This window comes from Camelus bactrianus, chromosome 30 (genome assembly GCF_048773025.1).
Source record: "Camelus bactrianus isolate YW-2024 breed Bactrian camel chromosome 30, ASM4877302v1, whole genome shotgun sequence".
Lineage (NCBI taxonomy): Eukaryota > Metazoa > Chordata > Mammalia > Artiodactyla > Camelidae > Camelus > Camelus bactrianus.
Window position 1 is genome coordinate 10868369 of NC_133568.1, and position 27712 is coordinate 10896080.

Sequence of the window (27712 nt, forward strand, 5' to 3'; positions counted from 1 at the left end):
GGAACTCCCGTAGATAACCCTTCGTGTGCCAGGACTAAGCAAGGTCAGAAGACAAACATGACACTTTTTCCTGAATCATTAATTTTACACAAAGATTTCAAGGAAGTTAATTATGTCATTGGACTGTCATGTCATTCCGTCTCAGTAAAACAAACGTGGCTATGATTACTGAAGCAGAACTTAAAATGTGCATTAATTTATAAGATAAAATATGAAGGCCGAGAGTGTGCCACATGGCTTCTGACAAACTCCTAGATCTTTAAGGTTATGCGCTCATGTGCCTCATCTGTGACAGCCTGGCTTAAAAAGCACTGGTAGCGGCTCTAATGGCTTCTCAGTAATGTGTGAATTATTATGATTGGCAGAATTCAAGATCTGTTTAACAACAACAAGAAGGGTTATTTGTGTAATTCACCATTTTTGTTGTTTCTTTTATTCTGAACTTAAATGTTGTATTCTGTAAAGAGTATAACAAAAATGCTGGAGGACTGAGGACAAAAACTGATAGGCAGAGAGGGAGCACAGGTTCTATCTCATCCCACTGCCTTCTGGTCTCTGTGAGATTCTCGTGGAAACTCCTACAAATAACCTGGCCTAGAAAGCTGCTTTATTATACTACTGCCTCATCTCCATCCACTATACATTAACACCCAAGTGTAAGTCAGAACTAGGGTCAGTTACAAATAACAAATCAGTAATTATGGCTTCAACAGAAGGCCAAAAGTCAGTGTAGCAGAGCTGCTCACGCTGCTCCACGCTGTTCAAGAGCCAGGCTCCTTTCCTCGTGTTGCTCCACCGTGAATGGTCTCCATTCGTAAATTTACTCATGACCCACTACGGTTGACCCAGCTCCAGGCATCACATTTTTCATTCAAGTCAGTAGATGAGGACATGCACTTTCTTTAAGAATTCCACTTGCAAGTTTGGCCATACCATTCCTGTTTACATTCCCCTAGCCAAAATAGAAATCATACGTGGTGGCAAAGAGGACTGAGAAATAGGATCTATCCTTGGAATCCGCGTAATCAATTAAAATGGGGGAGGAGACAAACCAGCAGTCATGACCATGCCACATTTGAATAAATCCTTTGCAATGTTCCCCCAAATATGCCTGTTCTACCTGAGGTGATGGAACAGCTAATTTGCCTGACATGTCCTGTCTTCTGAGCCCTTTCTTTACCTTCACTCAGTGAAACAATTGATCCCAGAGAAACCAGTGAGCTTTAATGAACAACATGAGAATTGGTAGAAGTATTGGCACTCTTTCCATGACATCTTCCCTTCGAATATGAGCAACGGGATACCTCGAAACATGCTACTAATCATACAGCCAAAAGAAGGAGGGAAGAGATTTTAGCTGCTTTACGGCAAGAATTTGCCTGCTCTCCTGATTTGACCAAGTCAGGAACTGAAACTAATAAAAGTAACAGCTAGGATTTAAATTGTACCTTTATTTATTAGTATTCAAATTTTTCAAGTATATAGCAATATACCATTTTATTTTCATAATCTTAATGACAAGATCAAATTTGATATTATTTGCACATTTTAAGTGCCTCTTACTTTAATATTTAATTTGCTGTAAGTATAAATATATACATACACATAGGGACAAGGACTGAAAAAGAATGAAAAACTGGAAACAGTTGCTTTGTTACAGTGACAGAATTATAGCTAATCTTATTTCTTTTAATTTTCATAACTTCTAGTGCCCCTAGCAACAATGTTTAAGACTTTATAAACTCACACATACACATATCTTACATATATACAGCATGGAGGAAGAGACCCACACATGATTTTGAAGCTGTGTGACTTTATGAAATTACATAGCCTCTATAAAATAAGGATCACAGGACTAGCCATTTAATGCCTTTCTGCTCTCATTTCCATACCCCTCCCACCTCCGATTTGAGAAACCTCCAAACTCTATTTTCCAAATTTCTTTGCCTGCTGGCTTCTGGTTAAGACAGATACACTGACTGCTTGAAAAACCGAAAGACATGATTTTTTTAATTTCTCAAAATAAACATGTTTCAAATAATCAGCTCAATTATCATTTAATTCTGCCAGAATTTTAAACATGCAGATAAAATTTAAAAACATATGGATATATCATATCATTTTGTTGTACCAAAAGGTCCACAAAATCACTGATAATGTGAAAACATCTCTCAGTAATCATGTAATAAGAACCCTACATGTGAATGCTTTGTTACTGAAGAAATCCAGACTACGGGAGAGAAAACTTGAATCAAGTTTTATTTTAAAAATACGATGAAAGTATTAAGAAACAAAATACCCTAATTTGCTAAAAAATATATATACATATTTGTACTTTTCAAAATAAAAAAACGTATGAAACTTGGGACGGAGGAAAGGGGTGTAATGTGAGAACTCTCTGTATTTTCTGCTCATTTTTCTATAAATCCAAACTGCTCAAAAAAAGGTCTATTAATTTTTCTTAAATGAAAAGGCATTATTAAAAGTATAAATTCACAACCATAGAGAATAGGGCCATACGTGGAGGAAAGATTTTGACAAATTTCTGGTAAAAAGTTAAGAGTGAACACAGTGGAAGAAGACACAGACTTAAATTCTCACAGGCGGAGCTGTAATAAAGGGAGAGAGCCCATTTGCACAGCAGACTAGGGTCTAGAATTAAGAGAAGCTATATGGATCGGGCCACCCAGCATAGGTCCCACCCTCTCTACATTCTGCAGTATTTCTAGTCCTCCAGTTGACTCTGCTCCAAGCCTACACCTATGACTTCAGACCCTTACTCCAAGGTTCCCAAACTCATGACTACGAAGTCTCTCCTGTAGCCATCACTGCTTCCAGCACTGGCAACCCTGAGATGGAAGCAGTTGTTCATGTCAGGGCCACAAAGAGCAGCAAACTAATGCCAAGAAATGCAGTGGCTAGAAAGCCAAGAGCAAAGAAGACAGAGAAGAATGATGGGGGGCTGGGGGGGAAACGACAACATACAAGAATAGGAAACTGAAAGCAAACTGGGACAGTCTAGAAACGATCTTTAAAAATAAACAAAGAGATAAATCCACAGATTGTTATTTTACTCACAAAGCATCATCTCTTGAGCCATAAAGATGTGTAAGTAGGCAAAACTAGTCTTACTTTTAGAAATATTCCTGGAAAGCTTTATACTTCAGAATAATTTCTATTGAAAAGACCTCCTCTCTTAAAGCTACTATCTGTTAATCTGTGTACACTTTCTAAAACAAACAAACTGGAGGCTGGGAATTGACCAACTTCAAAAAGGCACAGGAAGTATTATTAGAAAGAGTTTTGAAAAGACAAATTTAAAACTTTTCAATATATACCCTCAATCCATAGCATCAGGAGCCACAGAAAATATAATACCTGTCAGAGCATGAAAATATGTGATTCAGCAACTTATGACATTTTTAATTGCAAAATTAGCTCAACTTGGCTTGCTTCTACACCACTCAGATGGCCTGAAAAATGGTACTGATAGCTACTAGCAAGGCTTTCAATTTGATGAAGATATGGTTAAGGATGCTAAGGAGGTTCCTGGTGGACCTGTGTTTATCCTCTCTTTGTATAATCCAGAAAAGAGGGGTAGGCTGTCTTAATTTTCTAAGCAGCTAGGTTATGGGAACATAAAACACATAAAATAAAAATATGTAAGGTGTTTGGAAAACTAGAGAAATCGACACAGGTGAAAGGGGGGAAAGACAGGCAAATGGTAACTAGTATTTGTCTTTAGCATCTACCATATTCTAGATACTTAATTCACGACTCGCTGTACGTTATTTACATGTAACAAAAGCCCATAGATAAAGATATTCTAACTTCTATATTCGAAACAAGAAAATTAGGATCCAACGAAGTAACTTAATTGAAAGGAACAAAACTAGTAGGAGACAGGGCCCGGTTTCCAGCTCAGAAAGCTATATTCTCTTCCAATCCACTATCCCGCTGGTAAGGCTGGCTAGCTGCTGCTCTCCCCTCTCCCTTTCTTTGGCCTCGTCTCTGTCAAGTGTGGGACCCCTCTGGCCTTGCAGAAGTGACTGGAGGCTGCTAGGCAGCACAATGAATGGTACCTCCCTCTCTCTCTACCATTCAAACTGGATTAAATGGGCCTTCAAGAACCATGGTCTGGCGAAGTACAAGAGGAGAAAAATGAAGAGACATTTATCATAATCCTGCGGGGAATCATTATTCCATTTTTACAGATGGGAAAAGGCTTGGAGAGGATACAAAGCTTTCACAAGGTTACAGAGCTAAGTCAGCTTGCAGTAAGGGTTTGAGTCCAGGTCTGGCCAGACCCCACATCCTTCAGAATCTTACCTAGCAATTATGAAAGGATTAGGCGTTAAGAGGGAGCTTCTTAATGGACAAACTGAAACTACAACACTGATTCATCCTCATAGTGATTCTATTTTTTCCCCAACATTTTATTATGAAAACTGTCAAACATTCAGAAAAGCTGAAAGAATTACATAGTGAATACCCATACACTCACCACCTAGATTTTACATTAACATTTTGCTCTATTTGTGATTAAAACCCCTATCCATCTATGCATCCCTATATTCATCCAGCAGTGTAGCTTATTTTATTAATGCATTTCAAAATAAGTCGCAGAGACATTTTAAGAGGGAAGTCTTTGAATACCTCCGAACACTAAACTTTAAATTACGTATTCATGTAAAAGGTGGTCTCAAAACTACACAACTATAATTTATGAGACTTTTTACTACCATTCACAGATTCTGTCAGCAAGTAACCTTGAATAAATCTAATCTTTATATTTACCCCAAACATTCATGCTGAAATTAATGTAAATTTTAAAACCATGAAAGAATTTAAGTTTTAAAAGTCATTTTAATTGCTTCCTTTTTCAAATAAAATTTACATTCTCAAAACTCAGAATTTCATAACCTTAGTATTCTTGTTTTTAAAATATCTTTAATATTTTAAATTCCACAATAAAATAAATTACATTACAGAAGTCTCAAAAACAGATTAAGGGGGGAGGATGCAGCTCAGTGGCAGAGCACGTGCTTAGCATGCATGGAGTCCTTGGGTTCAATCCCCAGCACCTCTATTAAAATAAAAATAAATTTAAAAAAAAAACCTAATTACTTCCCCACAAAAAAAATTTTTTTTTAATTAAAAAATAAACCAGATTAAATCACTGATACCAAATAAACAAGACTCATAGCAAGCCTTAGAAAAGTACTGCTAGGATTTCATCTGAAATTGATTCCTTTATTCTACTTTCTTCCTGGTGAATATGAATGAATTTACTCCCCAACTATTTGTGGCACAGAGAGGCCTCAATCTTCCCTTCAAATCTGTTAAGAAGAGATTGAGACTAGGGGGCTGGCATACTGACTTTCAAAGTCATTTCTGGAAACTTGTTTAGAACTGTTGTCAGCAAACTGCAAGGATAAAATATAACAAATCAATATTGTATTTCAGACTATATTACTTCCAGTGAGTATCAATTAAAAAACACTTTTTTGAAAGTCTATAATCTGAAATAATACTTTTTTCAAAGACCACTTAAAAGTGAAATTACTTCTATTACAATTCTACAACTAAATATGGTCATTTTGTGTTGTAGACAGTAATATAAATGCTCACTGTCCCTGCAAGGAACCACCTACAAGGACACAGTAAACTGAAATTAATTCTATTTTACAAGCCATAAGACGAGTTCAGTCCCGAAAAAAAAGAAGGAAAAAAAGTCATTCTTTCACGTGGTTTACAATATCTACCAAATCATTCCAAATAAAAATGAATTAAGAATGTAATTACTGTTTAAAAAACTTTCTTTTTTTAAAGGTTCAAAACTTTTTAATTAGAAATCTTTTCACAACTATGCCTGTTTCTGAGTGCCACATACTTTTTCTCTTACTGTAGTTTTTCTTTCTCTCAATGAGTCAGCCCAGAAAAAGCCAAAACTGAAGAGAAAAACAATCGTCACATAAAAAAAATTACAACCACTGCATACAATACCCGTTGTAATGAATTCAGTAACTTTCTCAATAGCAGTTGGGAGAAATGAGTTTTAATCTTCAAATTCTACTTTATTAATTTCTCTATTATAGAATTTGCCTCAGCAAATAATCACTACTTTGGACTTATAATTTGGCTGGGATACCCACCACGGCAAGCAAAGGGGAAAAAAAACATTTTTGATGGCTCATTCAAATGGAAAAGCCATCTATCAGAAGTTATTGTGTAAAACCTCAGTACTTGTGATGGAAAGCACAGTCTGGCAGAACACATTTAATTAGGCTTGGCTCTTTAAAACATTAAATACTCAGTCACAGTCACATTAAAGCTTTGTCTTATAATGAAAAAACACACACAAAATTTCAAGGTCAACGTTTTCTTGCTTCACCCTTTTCTTAGGGGCACTGAGGCAATTTAGAAGCTTGAAAATATATTAAAAGACAAAGTCAAAGAAGTAAGGGTAAAATCAAAAGAAAAACAATAAATGCTACAACTTATTTTTCCTTCTCACAATATAAACTTTCAATATAATTCTTTTAGTGACGGTCTGAAGTCTCTAATAAAAACGTATATACCAAATATCTGATTTTTTTCATAATTTATTTACATTAAAAATCTGAGTTGAGACTGACACATTGTAATTGACTGCACTTCAATAAAAAAAAATCTGAGTAAACTTATAAATTATTATAAGGTCACTGGCTTTTTTCTATTTTTTTAAAACAAAAGTTATCTCTAAAGTATTAATTACTATGCAATGTTCGTTACTAACAGTGACCATTTCTTGTGTACCTATTAGGTGCCAGGCTCTTTCCTACACTCCTGCTCATTTGATCACCTCAGTAGCCCTACAAAAGGAAGGGATTATCCTCATTTCACCATGAAGACTCTGAATCCCTGAGAGGTTAAACAGCCCAGGAACAACTTGTTAGTAAGTGGCAGGACTGGCATTTGACCTAGGTCTGATACCAACAGCCGGAGTCTGACACTTGTGCCTCCTCCATACTACCAAGCTACCCAAATCTAGAGTCATTCCCTCCAAAAGACAATGTAAGTGGTGGTCTCCAAAATCAGAAAAGAAAATAATCTGTTTCAATCACAGGATTGTTTTTGGAGGCACTCCTTATGCAGTCTGGAATGCTGTTTCTTTTCTTTTTTTAAAAAATATATTAGTGAGGTTGGAATGGGCTGTGAATGATCTACTTTGGCCACAATCCTTACCACTACCACTAAACAGGTTGTGGTTTAAAATAAAGGCTGACTGGAATTAAAAGGTGCCTTAACTATCATCATACTAACAAGACCAGTGGCCTCCCAAACTGAGGATTTCAGTGAGGGGAAGTCTAGCACAACCTACGCAATGCCTATTATTGACTGAATGTTTGCGTCCCTCCAGATTTCACACAGTAAGCCCTAACCCCAATGTGATGGTAACAGGAGGTGGGGCCTTTGGAAAGTCATTAGGTTTTGATGAGGTTATGAGTGTGGAGTCCCCATGATGGTATCTGTGCCCTTATGAGCGGAAGAAGAAACACCAGTGAAGAGACACTGGTGAAGAGATACCATGTGAAAACACCATGCAATCATTTGCAAGCTAGTAAGAGAGCCCTGACCAAGAACCAAACATTTTGCATTTTGTTAATAGCAATCAGAGCTGACCATGTGTTACCAGCATACGATCTGCTCGATCACATACCAAATCATACAGGTAAAGGTCTTTGGTCACATGCTTTGTAAAGCATTTCTAACAGCATAAGGCAATGTGCTTACAGATTAAAGTAAGCATTAAGTATTACTGCCTAACTGACTATAACTAAAACCACTGATACTACTGATATATCTGAGTTACACATTTGAAATATTTACTGCAATTCAGGCTCAGTCAGCATCTTTTCTTTACTAAAATCTTTGGCTAAGTTTATAAACCAACTATCAAAAAGAAAATATAACATTATAATAAATTAGCAAGAAATGGTACCATGGTGATTGTTGTCAAGGCAAGTTCATTTAGGAAGCAAGGAGAAATCTCTTGTGGGTGATATCTATTTAACAATCAAATTTTCCTTTCTGACTGTCATTGGCCAAATTCTGCACCACATAAAATGAAAAGCCAGTTGGAGAATGAGCAAAAACATGGCTGGTGTATTCAGTTTAGTCAGTATTTCAAAACATTTTTATGTAAAATTTAAAAGTCTGAGCAAATGAAAAAGATAAAATATTCTCTTAGATTTTTTAATTATCTTACACAAATCTGTTAGAGATTTTCTGATCACTAAATTCATTTACTTTTTTTAAATTTCTTTTTTATTGAGGTATAGTTGATTTACAATGTTGTATTAGTTTCTGATGTACAACATAGTGATTCAGTTATACATATATTCTTTTTCAGATTCTTTTCTACTATAGATTATTACACAATATTGAATATAGTTCCCTGTGCTATACAGTAAGACCCTATTTTTTATCTGTCTTATATACAGTAGTGTATATCTGTTAATCCCAAGCTTGTAATCTATCCCTCCCCCCACCTTTCCCCTTTGGTAACCGTAAGTTTGTTTTCTATGTCTGTGAGCCTCTTTCTGTTTTGTAAATAAGTAAATTTGTATCATTTCTTTAATTCTACATATAAGTGATATGATATGGTATTTGTCTTTCTCTGACTTACTTCATTTAGCATGATAACCTCTAGAATATATATGTATACATATATATAACTGAATCGGTATGCTGTACACTAGAAACTAACACAACATTATAAATTAACTATACTTCAGTTAACTTTTTTAAAAAGCGATATAAAACATCTTATGATTATAGGCACACTAAAAACCGTAATTTTAATGTCTTTAGCTGAATATTAAATTTCTTAATGGAAGGGGAAAAGACCACAGAGCCATTAAAAGTTACATGGAAACAGTCTCAGAGATCATCTATAGCAACCTTGATAGACATTTGATAGACAAAGAAACTGGGAGCTAGGAAAATGAAGGAACTTCTTCCTGATATGCAGAGCAGATCTAAAATTAACAAGTCAAGCTTTTTGGCACCTGGTACTAATGACACCACATACCATAGTAGACTTCTTTATGGTAACACATAACTGCAAGAAAATCAAGAACTACACACAAATCTATGTTTATAAAAACTGCCATTGTTTTGAGGAAAGCAGTTAATGAACCTATACTAATTCCTCTAAAAAAATCTCCAACCATATTGGAGTACTGAAAAATACTCAGCTTTTGAATACTCCCACCAGTTTAATGATTGAAAAAAAGAGAACACTGATGGATTAATCAAGCCTTCCCGTGGGACACATGAGGTCCTTCCTGTGCTGCCTTCAGAGGCCACCCATGAGCAAGCCTTGTGCAGCCTCCTCATTTGAAACACTGAGAGCAGTGGTAGGGGTAACCCAGAGAACAAGCCTCTGCGGGTCCGCTGTTCTTGGCAGCCTGCTCAGCACCAAGGACAAAGCCATGGGCGATTACAAATGTAATTCAACTCACAATATTAAAAGAAATCAAAGGAAGGCAAACTTAGAAAGCCAGGTCCAGAGATCAGTTCCTAAAGTCAACAGAAGTCTTTTAATTCAAAGAGGTTCCCAAGACTCACCATTCCGTAAGTTATCACAGAGCACTCCATCTTCCTATCAAACTGATGTTCCCGCCCAAGCATGGAGAGCACGTCACAGCCTAAGTCGGCTGTGGAACTCAGCTCCTTTTTAAAGCCCTTCAAACAGCTGAAATCTGTCCGATGTAATTAATAAGTAGGACCTACACAGCTGCTTTACCAGGAGCACCCAGGCGGACCTTACAACTGCCGAGGTGTCAGTCTAGTTTGTCTCTCCTTCAGAACAAAGCAGAAGTTCAGCTGATGTAACCTCACGTGCCCAGGTCCTCCACACTAACAAAGGGGAGGGCCAGAGTACCCCTGTGCCTCAACTCTCTTTAGTCTGAACATTGTGGAGCAGAAATGAGGCTTTACTGTATGGTGGGAAAGAACTTCCTTAGTTAATGAAATTTGCTTCCAACTCTGATAAAACTCATGTTTGTGCCACTTCAGAATGAACAAATGAAACTCCATGTGTAATAAAAAAAAAACTACACTTAACTAGTCATGTAAAATCCTAACCAATAAAACCCCTAAAACAGAATGATTTCCTCATGAAACACAAACAGTAAAGTTTCCAAGGGCAGAAATGTATTTATTCTGTACATCTAGAACTCATGCAATATGCATATTCATAAATATTCTTCTTGGAAAATGGTGCCATATAGGTAAACAATCTATTCATTATTTGCATATATTGCCTTGTATAAGTCACTGCACCTAATGGAAAAAATACTTTAAATTAATTTCCGTATTTCACATTTAGTCAGCTGCACAGATCCAATCTATAAGTTAGCAGTGGCAGAATTCCTTATGACTAATTGGATAAAACCCATGTACATCAAAGAACTGACAAAGTCAGGCAAGACTCACTTGCTACTCCCGATGCAAGTCCATACAGCAGGCCTCCCCCATCCGACTGCTGAGGGAAAACGTGCGATCCCGGAGGGGGTGGCTTTTCTTGTCTGATAAAGTTGTACAGTAAGGTTTTCACAAGCTTGCTGGTGTACGGAAGACTACACAGTAAGAGAAAAGAAGAAAAGAAGCCCATATTTAGGGAAGTCTTCTGATTTTCTATCATGGTAAATATAACCTATATAATCTATTGACATAAAAGGATTAGCACAATTCAAAGAAATCTAGCACCGTCACACAGCAGTGAAGACCGTGGGCTCGGAGGTCAGACCTGAGGCTTAATTCTGGCTTTTCTCTTACTATGCCATATGTCATTCATATATCACCTCGACTCCTAAGCTTCACTTATCTTATTTGTAATCTGTGTAACAGGTGAGATATGATAAATTCAGTGTATAATCCAGTACCTGGCAGTTGAAGGGAGGTAGTAACTTGGAATCAGTAGGAAAAAGTAAGAATTTAAAAGTATAAAATTATTTAATTTATGCATGCATACAAAAAACATATCCATATGTACACAGATTTCTTTTTAATGTTAATACTCCTTGCTTTTAAGTAATGGAATGAGAGAAGGAAGAGGAAATAGGTTAAAAGGGACATCTGTCCACAAATTGGTGATAAATCAATTCCTGCAATCTAGAGAAAACATTTAAATAGACCACTGAGCCAAAGCTTAAGTCCTTTTCATCCCTATAAGCAGTGGTTTCCAAATACATATCCCCAAAAGAGCCCTAAAGTATTCTGTGAACGTGCCACAGTATAATCAAGGTGGCAAGAAGGTGCCACAGAGATAACAACCAAGGTAGCAAGAAGGATGTGAAAAAGACAAACCTCCCAAATGAAGTTCTCTGAAGATTATATCAACAGCAGGTGCCTATGTATGTGTGTGTGTGTGCACTGAATATTTATCTACTCCCATCCCTACTCACTAGAAGATTGTAAGCTTCTGCTCAGGAGCAAAGCTCCACATCCTAACACACGCCTGGCACATGGTTAGTGCACAGTAAGCATTTGCTGACTAAAGGAAAGTAGGAACAGTCAGTTAAGAGACTGCTGGGGTAATCCAAACACATGGTGATGGGGCACAGGTTACAGTAGTAGCTTCAATGGGATTAGTGAGAAGGGGAAGATACAGATAATTTCAATGAACAAATATGACTAGATGACTGCTTAGACAGAGAATGATGCAGAAGGAAGGAGAAAGATGACTTCAAAGTTTCAGTTCTACAAAGAAAGCACTAGAGAAGGTAATGAAGCTGGGCGATGATAGGGGCAGGGAGGACAGGACAGACCGTTTAGACAGGAAAGCAGATCCTTACATGCTGGGTTTGAAGTTCTGAAAGAACAACCAGAGGAAATGTCTGGTTGAAAACATGGGACAACACTAAAGTAAGAGGACAAGATGAGAAATACAGATTTATACAATACAAAACTAGACAAATTTAAAATAGAAACATAGAAACATACCATCGACCTTGCATCAAATACTTGTGACTGATGCTCTGTCGCAAAACTTCCTTGTGGAAGAGCTGGCAGGAAAGGAAAACCACCATCGTTGACACAGCTTCAACTGATATTTCATATGTAATATCACTGGGAAAATAGGAAACAAATCAGAACAATGATCACTTTGGAAGATTAAGGTATTGCTCTTTTCTAAATAACCCACACATTTAAAAACTCAAATCAAAATATTCAACATGTTTCTAGATTATTAAAAAAATACTAATATGTTTAACATAAAATATTCAACATGTTTCTAGATTATTAAAAAAATGCTAATATGTTTAACATAAAAATCAAGTCAAGTAAAAAATACGAAACCCTTTCCTTGTCGTTAGTTCTTGTACTTGGATCAGATATCCCATTACTTTCCTATTTCCCAGTTCCCATCTATTACTGAATGACAAGTCTATTAGTGTATAATAGAAACAGTTCCCAGCAGTGCTGTGCTTTGAGGGTCCACTCTAAAGCCCTTGTGTTCATCTCTGTTCAGTTAATATAGAAACAAATACTCAGATTGCAAAACTGAAGAGAAGCCACAGTGTAAGGAAGAAAACAATGCCTTTTTGAGTTGATAATCACTTTACAATAAGAACAATGGTATACCCTAGATCTTCTATCTCTAAGTGTCTATTTTCTCAAGGCCAACTCTGCCTGTTCAGCACAATGTGAATAATAAACAAATTACTCCTATTTTATTAAGCATGTTTCTTTTATGAAGGACTACCGCTGTCCTCTGAAGATCATTAACCCCTTTTAGAAACAAATCTTAGATCATATAAAACAGAAATGAAATTTCAGTTGAGCAGGGAGTATAAACAGGAACAAAAGCATAAAGAAATCTTCAATTATTGCAAAAATTTAAACACAATTATGGAGAACAGTAACATGTTAGAACAGGAAAGTGGAAATCTCAACAACACAACAAGAAGAGTAACAGCTCCAAAGGAATATCGAAATATTTTTACACAACTGAAATATTCATGAAAAACGCAAAGAAAAATACTTAGCACCTACTTAAGTGAAGCTCATTAAACAATTAAAGACGACTTGGCTCTAGAGCTGGGTAAGCTTACCAGAGTTTTAAGTTCTAATTCTATCAGATATTTTAAGGAGTTATTGCTGATAGAAATGGCTTTTAAATAAAAGCAAAGTATACAAAACAATAGAGGCCCATGCAAATGATCTTATTATGTAATGAATAAATCTCATTTCTACTCAGAAATCTGGCTTTAAAGTACTGTAGAACAATTCTCTTTCCTGAAATTTCCATAATTATTGTTGTAAATATTAACCATATGAAAGGCAATCCTTGCATTTGTTTTTATTTCTTGAATTGGATGAAAGACAATACTGATGCGTCATTATTACAATTCATTAGTCTTCATTAGTGATAATCTGAGTGCTCAGAACCCAAAAGATATTGCATCACAATAACCATTTATTCACACAGCCTATTTCTGTCAGGAATTCATACTCTACAGGCAATTGGCTGGGCTTTCCAGCTGGGTCAGAGCTTAAAGCCAAATCCTGAAAGAACAAATATCTTGCCACAGGGTACTGCCTATCTAGATAGGTGACCACTTCCAATACATTTATCAATGTATTCAGTCATCAGTAATTTTTAAAACTGTGATGATTTACAATTGAACATCTTACTCTAGGTCCCAGATCCAGAAAGAAATTGCTTTAGTTTGTTTAAACTAAAAACTATAACTATTAATAAATACTAGGTGTAGCAACCTTAAGGAAAGAGTGTAGATTGAGAACAGAGGGCTGGTCTCTTTCAAAATAAACTGGGTCAAACAACATTACAAATGAGAGAACAGAGTAAAGTGTTAACCCTTGGACCATCCTCTCTCACTGCTATGGAGTGAAGAGTAGAGGCTTGGATGTTGGGAGGCAGGGAAAGCTTAAAGCACATAAGAATATTGACTCAAAATGACATTGGATTTCCTATCAAGCTAAAATTTCATTCCCCCAAATTTTCTTAAATGGAGCTAAGAGGTCCCTCCTGTGTGCTTTCACAAGCCCACACATAAAAACTCTATCTGTTGAGATAGATATTAACTGTGGGATCAAAAGAAAGCACCTCTAAAAACGCAACTTAAGACCTAAAGTATTTGCAGACAAGTCTATGTTCCTTACTAGAACACATGAGTGTCTAGCTAGGGACCCTTTCATTTTTCAGTTGTTGTTTGTATTACCAACTCTAGTTCATAACAGACACTAAATGGATAAACGGATAGAGAGACAGAGGGATCTTTATTGCTCTGATTTTGATTGGAACTAATTGGGACTTCCTGAATAGTGTCATCAGCATAGTGTACAAGGCATACATAACTTAGAATAATAAAAAGGGAAGATATATGTTGAGGCCATGTAATATATAATCATAAAACAAAAGGAATACTTGTTGCAACAAAAATGTAAAGGGAATTTCATGAAAAAAGGATTCAGGATGCTGTTGACTGATTTACAGGATAACTTCTATTCATTTTACTGCTCAGCATCCATTTATTAGTATTAAAACACAAATAAAGGGTAAAGAGGATGATCTGAATGGAATGACTTAATACTATGATGATAACTCGAAACAAATTAAAGTCAGTACAATCAACAACCAAAATTACCACTGAGTTTTTTTTTTTCAGAAATGTCATAAATTGACTCAACATTTTTATGAAAGAATAAACATATAGCTAAGTCATCCTTGAAAATACAGAGTGAAGAGAGGGACTTCTACCAGTTACACAGCTGTGGCAAGAAAAATAGTATGGTATTTGCAAGCAGACATGAAAAAGAAGACAAATCAATGGAACTCAACTGAGAACTGAATGTATAGTCAAACCTGTGTTTCTATGGGAACGAACAATAAAATGAATCCGCAAATCAATGGAGAACAGATTGTACAGAAGATGGTGTTGGGAAAAACTGTCTCATTTCATAAAGAAAAATAATGATGGATCCCCATCTTACAACATACTCAAAGACCTACTACAGATAAATTAAAGACTTGGATGTGAATGATTACACTAAAATTAATAGAGGAAAATGTATAACAAGTTTATAACAAAAGCACAAGAGCTTCTTAAACAAAGCCTAAGAGCACAAACCATATAGTGAGTAAATAAACAGCTAGCATTTAACTACATCAAAATTAAGGATTATTGCTCAAGAAATGAAACCCTGGACAAACCCTTAACAGGCAGATGACAGAATGGAAGAGGAACAAGGACGTAATATCTAGAATATCACAAGCAACTCCTGCAAAAGGCCAAGAAAAAGGCAAGAACTCCAGTAGGAAAAATAAAAAAAGAGCAAAAGATACAAAGAGTCAGTTTCAAACAATGTAATGTCCCCTGATGTCCTAGAAAATGTAAAGTATTGGCTGGCACATAATGACATATAAACCCTCATGTACTACTAAAAGGAATATTAACCAAAACAGTCGTTTCAGCAAACAATTTGTAACCCAGTATATGTATATATGCCAAAGAAAAATTCACAGAAATATGTCTGAGCACCATGGTAAGCAACCCCTAAAATGACCCTCAATAATCCCTGCTTCCTGCTATTCATGCCCTTGTGTAACTGCCTCCCCCTGAGTGTAGAACAGACCTAGTGACTTGCTTAGAAGAGAATATAGTAAAAGTGAAAGGATGCCACTTCTGAGAGGAGACTGGCTTACGAAAAGACCACGGCTTGTGTTGGGCACCCGCTCCTGCTCTTCTATCTGCTTTCTCTAAGGAAAGCCAGCTGCCTTGTTGTGAGCTAACATACAGAGAAGTACACTTGGAAAAGAACTATGGGAGACCTCCAGTCAACAGCCAGTGAGCAACGGAGACACTCAGTCCAACAAGCCTAGAGGAACTGAATCCTGCCAACAGCCAAGGGAGAAGTCTAGGAAGCAGGTCCTCCTTAGTCGAGGCTTCAGATATAAATAAGATCAACTACAACCTCATGAGACACTTGAGTCACAGGCACCAAACTACACTGTACCCAGATTCCTGAAACTGAAAAACTGAAACAATGTTGGTTTAAACTGCTAACTTTTAGAGCAGTTTACTGTGCAGTAATACATAAATAATATAAAGACATTCATTATTTGTGGTGTTGCCAAGTTGGAGACACTCCAGGAGTCCATCACTGAGGAACTGGGTAAGTAAAATGTCATGGATGCACAGAATGGAACAGTTTTAACAGCAACAGACTAGATGTTCACTTAGTATCACAGGTAACTCTTAAAAAACAATTCTTAGAGGAAAAAGCAAAGAACAATGAGTTCTATCATCTACAAAACAGAAACAGACTAACAGACATAGTAAACAGTAATCTTATGGTTACCAGGAGGAAAGGGGGTGGGAAGGGATAAACTGGGAGTTCAATACTTGCAAATATTAACTACTATCTATAAAAAGATAAAAAATAAATTTCTTCTATATAGCACAGGGAACTATGTTCAATATCTTGTAGTAACCTATAATGAAAAAGAATATGAAAAGGAATATATGTATGTATATGTATACTGAAACAGTATGCTGTATACCAGAAATTGACACATTGTAACTGCCTATATCTCAATTTAAGAAAATAAGTTCTATAACACAATTGTATTTATGTAAAGATGCATGTGCACATAACACCTTGTACTTGGACTTACACATATAAAAACATACACATTAAACATATTAAAATGGTTATTTTGGGAAAAGAAAAAGAGTAAGGAATGGGGATAAATGGAATAAGTGAATAGATGAATATTAAATGGAGGAAGGGATGGGCCTTACATGAACCAATGATGACAGTGACCCTTAAATTGAAGAATGTGCTTGACTCATCTCTATGCCTCATGTGTCCAAAATCAGGGACTGTGGAATGAAGGGAGGCATAAGAGGTTGGGGGACATACTGAAGTAGGAGAATGCTTCTATTAATCTCAGAAACAAAAAATATAGGCAATAAATTATCCAGTTAGGACATTCTAAGGACCCCAATTAAACAATGACGACAGGAATGGAAAAGAGCAGTAAGACCTGGATGACATTTAACAAAATAAAATAAATAGCACTCAGTGACATATTGGATGCTTAAAGTGGGCGACAAAGACTAAGACTAATCAAGAAAGACTAATGTTTCTAGATTTAGAACTCAGAGACAGTGATGTCATCAACCCAAATCAAGAACACAGGAAATGGAAAAATCACCTTCCATGTATAATCTATCGATGCTTGTTATTCACAGATTCCATGTTTGCAAACTCACCCACTCACTAAAATTTACTATAACACCAAAGTCAGTATTTGCAGCACCTCCACAAGTTGAAATGATCTATGTAATTTTCTAACTTGCACCAAAGGAATCCTAGACGCAATTTCATGACAAAAAATAGTTCACAATTGCAAATGAACTCATGGATAGATGATAAAGTTATTTTATTAAAGACGACAAAATAAAATTAAAGTTTGAAGTTTTCTAATGTCACTGGGAACAGGAGAAAATAATGGCAGGGCAAAGCTTTGCATAAAACTGACTCTCCAGATATATGACATGTCTGGAATTTTCTTAAATATAATCTGAACAGGGGGGAATATGGCTGTGGATGGGGTATAGTTGAAATAAGAGAGGCCATGAGTTGTTATTAAAGCTGAGTGATAAGCATATGGGGGTTCATTATTCTCTCTCTATTCATATACTTAAAATTTTACATAAATGTAAAAATACAAAGTTAAAAACTGACCACATGACCATAGACTAGAGTTTGGTGAAAACAGGGACCTCTCTTATTCCAAGTTCCTACCATATTTCCTAGCAAATTGTGGGTACTTAACAAATATTAATTGGAATGAATGAACCATCTGAAATTCTGTATTTAACAAATTTAATTTGCTCAAGTTATCTGCTTTAAGAAGTTGGCAATGTTTCATTAGTTTTTATATTGTCAGTAGTAGCAAATCACCGCAAACTCAGTGGCTTAAAACAGCATAAATTCATTATTATACAGTTCTGTAGTTACAGTACAGGTTTCATGGGATTAAAATCAAGGTGTCAGTCAGCAAGCTGCTTTCCATTCAGGAGGCTCTAGGGAAGAATCCATTTCCTGCTCATTTGGGTTGTTGGCAGGATTTAAGAAATTCCTCACGGCTGTAGGATTCAGGTCCCCAGTTTCTTTCTGGCTGTAAGATGAGGGCACTTTCCAGGTTCTAGAGGTGGCCTCATTCTTTGACTCATCTTCAAAGCCATCACTAGCTTTGAATGACTCCTCGCGCTGCATCACTCTGATTCACCCTTCTGGTTTCCTCTTCTACCTTTAAGGACTCATATGATTAGACTGTCCTCTATTATCTTAGTGGGCCTAATCACCCCATCAAAAGGCCCTTAACTTTAATTACATCTACAAAATCCTTTGATATGGGAGGGCACCTATTCACAGGTCTTCCAGAGATTAGGATGTGGACAACCTTGGGCTTGAGAGAACATTATTCTATCAGCAGCAGATTTAAGTGCTAATTTCAGTAAGAAACAAAAATCTACCAGCCAACATGAAAATATTACTCATAGTTACACTCAACTACCAGATTTGGGTGGGGGAGACATATAATGTTCAAATAAATGGATTAAAGCGATTAAAGCGGGCTCCAACAAACTAGCTGGGTAGAAGATAACTTAAGTATACAATGAAGCACAGCTTCAAATGACAAAGCAAAGGTACAGATACTACAAGTGGCTAAAACAGAACCTATTTTTTGCAAAGATGTCAGGAACCTAATTTCCAATTTTCATTGTCTGATAGGGCTTATAGCCACAAAGCCAGAGAAAATTTAAATGCACAGACTAACAAATACACAAACAAGAACCATAACCATCCACTGGCTAACCATCACGTTCAGAATAAAATGCAAAGTCTTTAACCTAGCCTCTAAGACCCTACACCACTTCTGACTAACCATCCAACCTCGTCTGTCACTCACCCATCCTTCTCATTCAGCTCTAGCTCTCCTGGCCTACTCAGTAGTCCTTGGATACATCAAGCACGCATCCACCTTGCGGCCTCTGCTTAGAATGCTCTCCGGAAGGACAGCAACTGGACTTTGGCTGACTTCCGTTCAGTTTCTATTAAAAAGTCCACTTCACAAGGAGCCTTCCCTTACAATCCTGGCTGAAATACCACATTGCTTTTTTTCAGTTGTACTTATCACATTCTAACAGTATATATTGTTTATTGTCTGTCCTACCAAATTCACAACTAGAATCTACTTCTTATTCACTATTTTATCCCTGGCACCTCAAACAGTGGCTGGCAACAACAGTATCTGTTGGGTAGTTTCTTCGACTGTGCTTACGGGTACAGTGAGAAATTAATATCATTTTGGGTTTACCAAACCCAAGAAAAATACATTCATTCATGTACAAATTTTATGTGACAAAAAATACCTAAAACTCTCAGCTTCCAAACATTATTCCATGACTTAGCGCTATGTATAAAAATTCACGAGACTCCTGGGGCCACAGTAACAGAACTAGCAGCAGCAGCAAAAATAATAACCCAACATACCCTCATTTAATCCCTTTTCTATCATAAGTGGTACTGAAAATGACTGATATTTTTAAAGTCAGTTTCAAAATAAGGAACCCAAATTTGAGTTCTACCCATGGGGAAAAAATGATGTAAACAGGAAAACTTCTGAAATAGCCATTTAAGAAATACATTTTAAAGACACAGATGGATAAAATGCAACTATCCATCAATTACCTTCCTCGTTACCATTTCCCTCACATCTCTCAGGTCAGTGTGAGGCCTTTGGTTCTCCCTACCCTCCCCCCAAACTGCTTGGCTGACGCATATTCATCATTCAAGACTTTGGACTAGCTTTACCTCCTCCAGAAAACCCGCTGTTCCAGAAAACAGCTATAATGCTGTTCATACTCTACAGTCTATATCATGCAAGAAAATATTCGCTGAACAACCAAAAAAATGAATTGGAAAATTAATGAAAAATGTAATAAAACACAGCTTATACACAACCACATAATGTTTAAAGGGATCACAGGAGTTGAGTTCTTTTGTTTTGTGTTTTCCTCATATAATTAGCTTTTTCCAGCATCATTAGTTTAAAAAGCTTTCCCTCCCCAACTGAATTGTTTCCCTGCTTTCCAGAGAAGTGCAGATCTATTTCTTGCCTCCCTATTGTGATCCACTGATTTATCTGTCTATAGGTCAATACCATATTATCTTCAAAACCGTAGCTTTACAGCACATCATGAAGTGATAAAAAAGTATTCCATTTGTTCTTCCTTTTCAATTATTTCTTTGGATATTCTAGGTTCCCTGTATTTCCATACATATTTTAGAATCAGCTTGTCGATTTCTATGGGGGGGGGACCCCTGGTACAAATGTGATGAAGTGAATCTGTGGATCAATCTGGGTAATACTGACAATAATACTGAGTCTTCCAACTCATGATCATGATATGTGTCCACACTTAGGTCTTCTTTGACTTCACTCATTTTTTTTAGTTATCAACATACAAGTGATACACATATCTGTTGAATTTACTAAGTATTTCCTGTTTTTCATACTGTTTTAAAATGGAATTTTTAAGGTTTTACTTTCCAACTGTTTGTTACCAGGAAATTAATAATCATCTTGTAACCTGCAACCTTACTAAACTCCCTTTTCCATTCAAGTAGATTTTGTATATTCTCTAGGGTCTTTTACATAAACAACCACACTGCCAGCAAATAAGGAGAACTCTAGTTCTTCTATTCTAATCTCTATGCCTTTTATTCTTTGTTTTGCTTTATTGAACAGGCTAGGGTCTCGTGAAACAGTAAACAGAAGTGCCGAGAGCAAACATCCTTGACCTGTTCCTAATCACAGATGAGGGAAAGCTCCAGTCTCTCATCATTAAGTGTGATGTCAGCTGCAGGTTTCTCATGGATGCCCTAAATCCAGCTGAAGATGTTTCCTTCTATTCTTAGTTTGCCAAGAGAGTTTTTTCATGAGTAGATGTTGAATTTGGTCAACTGCTTTTTCCACATTTACTGAGACAATCATATGGCTTTTCTAATTTATTTTGTCCATGTGACATATTATATTGATTTTCAAGTGTTAACAATATTGTACTCCTGGGGTAAGTCCCACTTGGTTATGATGTATCATCCTGTTCATATATTGCTGGATGCAATTTGCTAATTTTTTAAAAAAGCTTTTTCTCCTATATTCACAAGAAGTATTGGTCTGTAATTTTCCTTTTATGAAATGTCATTGTTAGGTTTTAGTATCAGGGTTACGATGGCCTCGTAAAACAAGTTACCCCATATGCTTTTGAAACACAGTTTATTGAAATATTTGCTTCGTGATGTGATGCTGAGCAAAGACAGAAGAACAGCACGCACCATATGAATGAATATACATGCAGACGCTAATATGCAAAAAACAAAAGCAGCAGTCCTGGGAGATGAGATTACAGGTGGCTGTTTTTATTATTTTTAATTTATTTAAAATGGGAAGGGCATAAAGAAAATGAGGGGGAGAAACATTTGCTTCAAACTGGTTGTCTCCTTCAGGAAATTTCCTGAAAAAAATATTTCAAGAGAGATGGTTTGAGGACAATTTCTAATCTCATTTTCATCATAGGTTTTCTTAATTATTCCTCTCTCTCACTTCACTATAAACAATCAAAGTAAAGGGGATTTGCAAGTAGGAAAAACAATCTGAGTGTCTTGGTCCTTTTGGACTGCAATTAAAAAAAAAAAAACGAATACAGACTGGGTGATTTATAAATAACAGAAATTTATTTCTCAGTTTTGGAGGCTGAGTCCAAATCAAGATGCCTGCAGATTCAGTGCCTCACAGGAGAGCTGGCTTTCTGGTTCACAGAGATGAAGCATCCTTTTGCTGTGTTATGCCAGGACAGAATGCACCAGGACAGTTTTCTTGGGTGTCTTTTACTAATCCCACTCATGAGGGCTCTGCTCTCATGACCTAATCATCTTCCAAAGGCCCCATACCTTCTAACACTGCCACCTTAGAGGTTAGGTTTTAAAATATAAATTTTGAAAGAACACTCAAACTATAGCAATAAGTTAGCCATATTTGCTGCATTAGCTAGGGTTCTCGAGAGAAACAGAACCAACAGGATTAATTTATTTCTATACAGAAAGAAACTTCTGTATAGTTCTCCCACAATGATGAAGGTTAAGAGGTCCCATTACCTGCCATCTGCAAGCTGGAGGCCCAGAAAAGCCAGGGCTGTAGTTCCAGTCTAAACCCAAAGGCCTGAGAACCAGAAAAGCCCTGGTCTGAGTGTAAAGGCCCAAGAAATGGGAGCACTAGTGTCCGAGGACAGGCGGAGGTGGAAGCCTCAGCTCACGGGGTGGGGAACAGGTCTACCCTTTCTCCTCCTCTGTTCTACTCACGCGCTCCACTGACTAGATGATGCCCACCACCACAGGTGAGTAGATCTTTTTTAACAAAGTCTACTGATTCAAATGCTAATCACTTCCAGAAACACACTCACAGACACACCCAGAAATAATGAAATAATGTTTGACCTCTGGGCATCCCTCAGCTCAAACTGTCACACAAAATTAACCATCACATTTGCCAAAGATATAAGGTAAACTTTTAAATACCAGCAAAAGGCACAGAGGCACAGATCCAGCCTCACTAAAAATATTTAGTCATTAAAAGCATTTAAACACTATTTGAAAGGCTTTACACCTAGAAATTTTGTTCCTTCCTAAGAAACAAACAGCATTCTAACACTCACCTAATTTGCAATAATCATAAAAAGTGAATACATATTTCAGTACTGCAAAATGCTACTCAATATAAAGCTTAGTGACACAGCACACAAAGAATGTTATTCTTGATTATCTCCAAAATAGCCTACAGCTATGAGCCAAGACCAAGATATACCAGATGTCAACATATCATATACTACGAATAAAAATATAAGATTTAGAGAAACAAAAAGAAGTAATGCCTAAAAAGAAGAGCAAGAGCACCCAGCACCTCTTTTGCATTCTGCACACACACACACACACACACACAGTTTAACTATACTGTAGCCACTCAGATTTAATGATGACTGAGACTGCAATGAGCTCTCTGGTGAGAAATCCACTGGGGGAAAGAGTAGGCATTCTTATTTTTAAACCATTGTTACACAAGTTAAGAAAAGGACCTCATCAATACAGTTTTAAAAAGATAGTGATACACATAGTATTGGAACAACTGTATACCCTTCTGAGAGAGAGAAAAAAACTTGAATCTATACCTTAGACCCTACATAAATCCCAAATATATCAAGAGTTCAAATCTTTTAAAAAAAAATATGGCGATAAAATGGAAGACTTTCTCCTATAATATGCTTTAGAGAAGGCCTTTTCCAACCATTTGTGCCTCATCATTACTGAGCACTTAGCATATGCCAGGTCTCCTTACATTCTAGAGGGGGCAGACAAATGAATAAATACGCTATGTAATAAATTAAAAGGTGGAAAGTGCTTTGAAGAAAATAATGCATGAAGGTGGGACAGAGAGTGCCTGGCTGGGATGAAAAGATAAGTAACGGGGCTAAACTGCTGGGACTAAAGTTCATTTCTCTGCCACATAACAATCCAGAGCAGGCAGTTCATTCAATAAGATCTCTCAAAGGCCACGCGGGAAGAGAGCTCTGTTACCTTTTGCACATACTTCTACGTTTGCTCCAGTTGTCACCATTTCCCATCAGAGAGGGGAGAAAAATTCATTCCAAGGCAAGTCATTTCTTTTTAAGAAATATGAAAGCTGAATATATCACTTCCTGTGGTGCACCCACATCTACCTCTCAGCAAGGGAGCCTGAGAAATGTCATCTCTACCTAAGCAGCCACTGCTCAGCTAAATTCTAATAATAAAAAAGAAGAGAAGAATGAATTTGGGAAGGACCTATGATGATCTATTACAGGCATGTTACAATTTTAAATAGGAAGACTCAACAAGAAGGTTGACATCTGAACAAAGACTTGAAGAAACAAGGAAGCAAGGGAAAAGTCCTCCAGGGAGAGTGGTCAGCACATGCAAAGGCCCGGAGGTAGAAAAATGCCTGGCTTATTTAAAGAACAGCGAAGAGGCCAGTGTGGCTAGAATGGAACATGCAAGAAGGAGTGTAGTAAGAGATGAGGCCAAAAAGATACCAATAAGCCAGTTTATGCACCTGGAAGGCCTAAAAGTTGTAAAAGATTGATAAAGTCAAATTGTTAAAAATAGTTTTAAAAAATTTATCACATCAAAAACAAAAACATGCTATAAGCAGACAAATCAAGTCAAAAGGCAAAGTTAGAAAAAACATACCTTCGGTTTATGTCACAAAGGGCTAATCTTTCTAATATAAAATGGGTCCTAGAAATAGATATAATAAAGGTGCCAATATGAGAATGAGCAAAGGATATTAGCAAAAAAAAAAAAAAGTTAACAATCCTAATGTCCATCAATAAGGGAATGATTAAACATAAATTGATACTGACCAACAACAGAATATAAGGCAACTTTTAAAAATGAATGAGAAAGGATGTAGGGAAATCAGAACGAGGCTGGTGGGAATGTAAAATGATGTCGCCATTAGGCAGTCACTCAAAAAGTTAAACACAGGGTTACCATCTGACCTAGTAATTTTATTCCTAGACACATCCCCAAGAGAACTGAAAACCACATTCACACAGAATCTCGTACATGAATGTTCACAGCAGCATTATTCATAATGGCCCAAAAGTAGAAACAACCCAAACATTTATCAACGGATGAGTGGATAAACAAAATGTGGCATATACATACACTGGAATACTTTTCAGCAATAATAAGGAATGAAGCACTGCAGCCCGCTACAGCATGGATGAACCTTGAACACATAACACTACAGAAAAGAAGCCAGACACAAAAGGCCACACAGAGTATGATTCCACTTATATGAAATGTCCATAAAGGACAAACCTATAGAGGGAGAACACAAATTAGTGGTTACCAGGGGCAGAGGGAGGGAGAAACGGGGAATGACTGCTAACGGGTACAGAGTTTCTCTCTGGGGTAACGAAGTGCTGGAGCTAGAAAACAGTGATGGCTTCACAACTTTCGTAAACATACTAAAAACCACCTAAATATATACTTTGAAAGGACAAATTTGGGGGTGTTTGAATTATATCTCAATAAAGTTGCTGCTTAAAAAAACAAAAATGAGAACGTTCTCTAAATGCTTGTATACAGAAAATTTCAGGATAGACTGTTAATTGGAAAAAGAGTAAAGTTCAAAACATGATGTATTATTTCCCACCTTTTATATGAATATGAGGGGAAATAAGAATCTATATTCATAACTGCATACATATGCATGAAAAATCTCAGGAAGGATACATAAGAAACTAAGAACAGTGGTTACTATGGAGCCACCTGGGAGGGCTGGAGACATGGAGCACGAGGACAGGCAGGAGGCTGTGCGTGAACGCTTTTATGTGTTCGTGTTATCTGAACAATGTATCATCTGCTTGAAAATTAAATTAAGCCAGAATTTAAAATAGAGGATTTCATAAATGTTAAAATCAAACTTTTCTGATTAAAATCTGATGACACTGAAATAAGAACAAAAAACCAAATCATAGTGTGGTATGATTCTGCAGGAGTCACCGATCCTACGTTAGAAAACCTAGGATGTGCTTCTGAGTTCTCGATTAAACTCACTCTGTTAACTTCAAAAAATCACTTCTCTGGGTCTCAGTTTTCTTCTTTGTAAATAAGTACATTGGGCAAGATGATCTCTAATGTCATTTCTTGCCATCACTTTCTACAATGCTGAAAAAAAGAAATTCAAAGCAACGTTATAGTTCTGTGGAAACAAAATTTGAAATCTATTAATTGGGCTATCTTAAGTGCCAAATAATCAGGGAAAAGAGCCAAGACAGGCCAACACTTGAAAGAAACCAAAATTCTACCATGCTGAGTGTGGTGGTTTTTAAAAGATGAAAAACGTTTAAGCCAACAGATCTTTCTTGTTTAATGTCCTTGTATAATCTTCAGAAGATTTTTATTACACAATCGCCAAAACAAAGTCAACTTTAAAAAGCTAAAATGTTGCTTTGGCTGCCATATTATCCCAAGAACTTTCCACCATCTGGGCTGGAAATGTCCTAGAACAAACTACTGTTGGAGCAAGTTATTAATTTCATGTGAGGAAAAAAAAAGACAGGCGCCGTGACCTTGCACTGCTCTGCTAGGGCAGAGTGGAACACTTGGATAAAGACAAAAGCCTTCATGAAATGGGTGTTAGTGTTGGCTAAGGGCAAAGTCAACGAATATGCAGGAAAAAAACATCCTTTGACTTACTATTGGATAAGAAACCGACAGTACTGTAAATGGAACATAAGTTTAACAAAAACAACTGACAAGTTCAAAGGATTAAGACCAAAAGTTAGAAATATCAATGTCATGCCAACATGGATATTCTAAAAGTAAAATATGAGGAAAGACTAAAAAGTGGTATAGCACGTTACAGATACTGTCAACAGCACTGATGATTAGTTTTAAAAGCTAACAAAATCAAAGACATGGTAATACTCCTAATTTATAAAAGTATTAACAAAGGAACAGAAAGTGCCTGGAGGTTAGGAGTCGAGGAATCTGCAATCAAGTATCAGAACTGACTCTTTCCCTTTATCAGTCACCTTATCTGTCAACTTCACCATATGCAAAAATTAATGGGGTGGATCATATAAACTCAAACATCCATTCCATGTTTTTATGGTTTCCCAAAGAACTAATACTATATATGTAACAGTGTATCAAATGCATAAAATACAGCCACATATCTTCCTGAATTAAGTTTGACCAAAAAGAGCTTTTAAAAACATTTTAAATAATCAAAAATTGGGAGGGCATAGCTCACTGGCAGAGGGCATGCTTCACATGATGAGGTCCTGAGTTCAATCCCCAGAACCTCCATTAAAAATAAATAAATAAATAAACCTAATTACTTCTTCCCTCTCCCTCCAAAAAATCAAAAATTAAGATGGATTGATAAGGTGGATACATAGTAATAAAGTGCAATTATGCCAGCTTAAAAATTGCATTTGTAAAACAAGGAACAATCAGAGAAAAAGAGCTCTCAAGAATTAGCAATGATTGCTAAATCTTCATTGCAAGTTAGAAAAGGCTTTTAAATACATGAAGAGATATTCAACCTCACTTGTAATAAGAAAATGCAAATAAGGATCATAATATGATTTCCATATTTAACTTACCAAAAATGTTATAATATATAATATTGGCAAGGCTCTGTTAAATGTTTTTTATAATTGGTATATTCTCTTCAGGGAACAGTTTTTTTTTTTACCAAATTTATCATATTTTTATCATATTTAACTTAATTTATTTATTATATTTTATTTATTTAATAAAATAATTTATTTTATTATTTTTATTTTGCAGGGGGGGACAGTTAAGTTTATTTATTTAGTGGTGGCACTGAGGATTGAACCCAGGACCTTGTATATGTTAGGCATGCACTCTACCACTAAACCCTTCCCTACAAATTTTTAAATGGTCATTTTTAATTCCAGTTCTAAAACTTGTATGAGGACTATATCTGTATATATGCATACAGTGAATTTATATATACATACTACATCCAGAAAATGGAGTATTA

At 36.4% G+C, this 27712-nt stretch overlaps 1 protein-coding gene across 5 annotated transcripts in view; it reads right to left on the reverse strand.

The window, feature by feature from the left end:
• The window catches only part of DYM (dymeclin), a 308671-nt gene that overhangs the window by 217150 nt on the left and 63809 nt on the right, over positions 1-27712 (reverse strand). For all 5 annotated transcript variants that reach the window (XM_074355333.1, XM_074355335.1, XM_074355332.1 and 2 more), the window contains 2 exons: positions 11998-12123; positions 10489-10631 (listed from right to left, as the gene is read on the reverse strand). In XM_074355333.1, coding sequence (XP_074211434.1) covers positions 10489-10631; positions 11998-12123 — 269 coding nt within the window. The remainder of the gene's footprint in view (positions 1-10488; positions 10632-11997; positions 12124-27712) is intronic.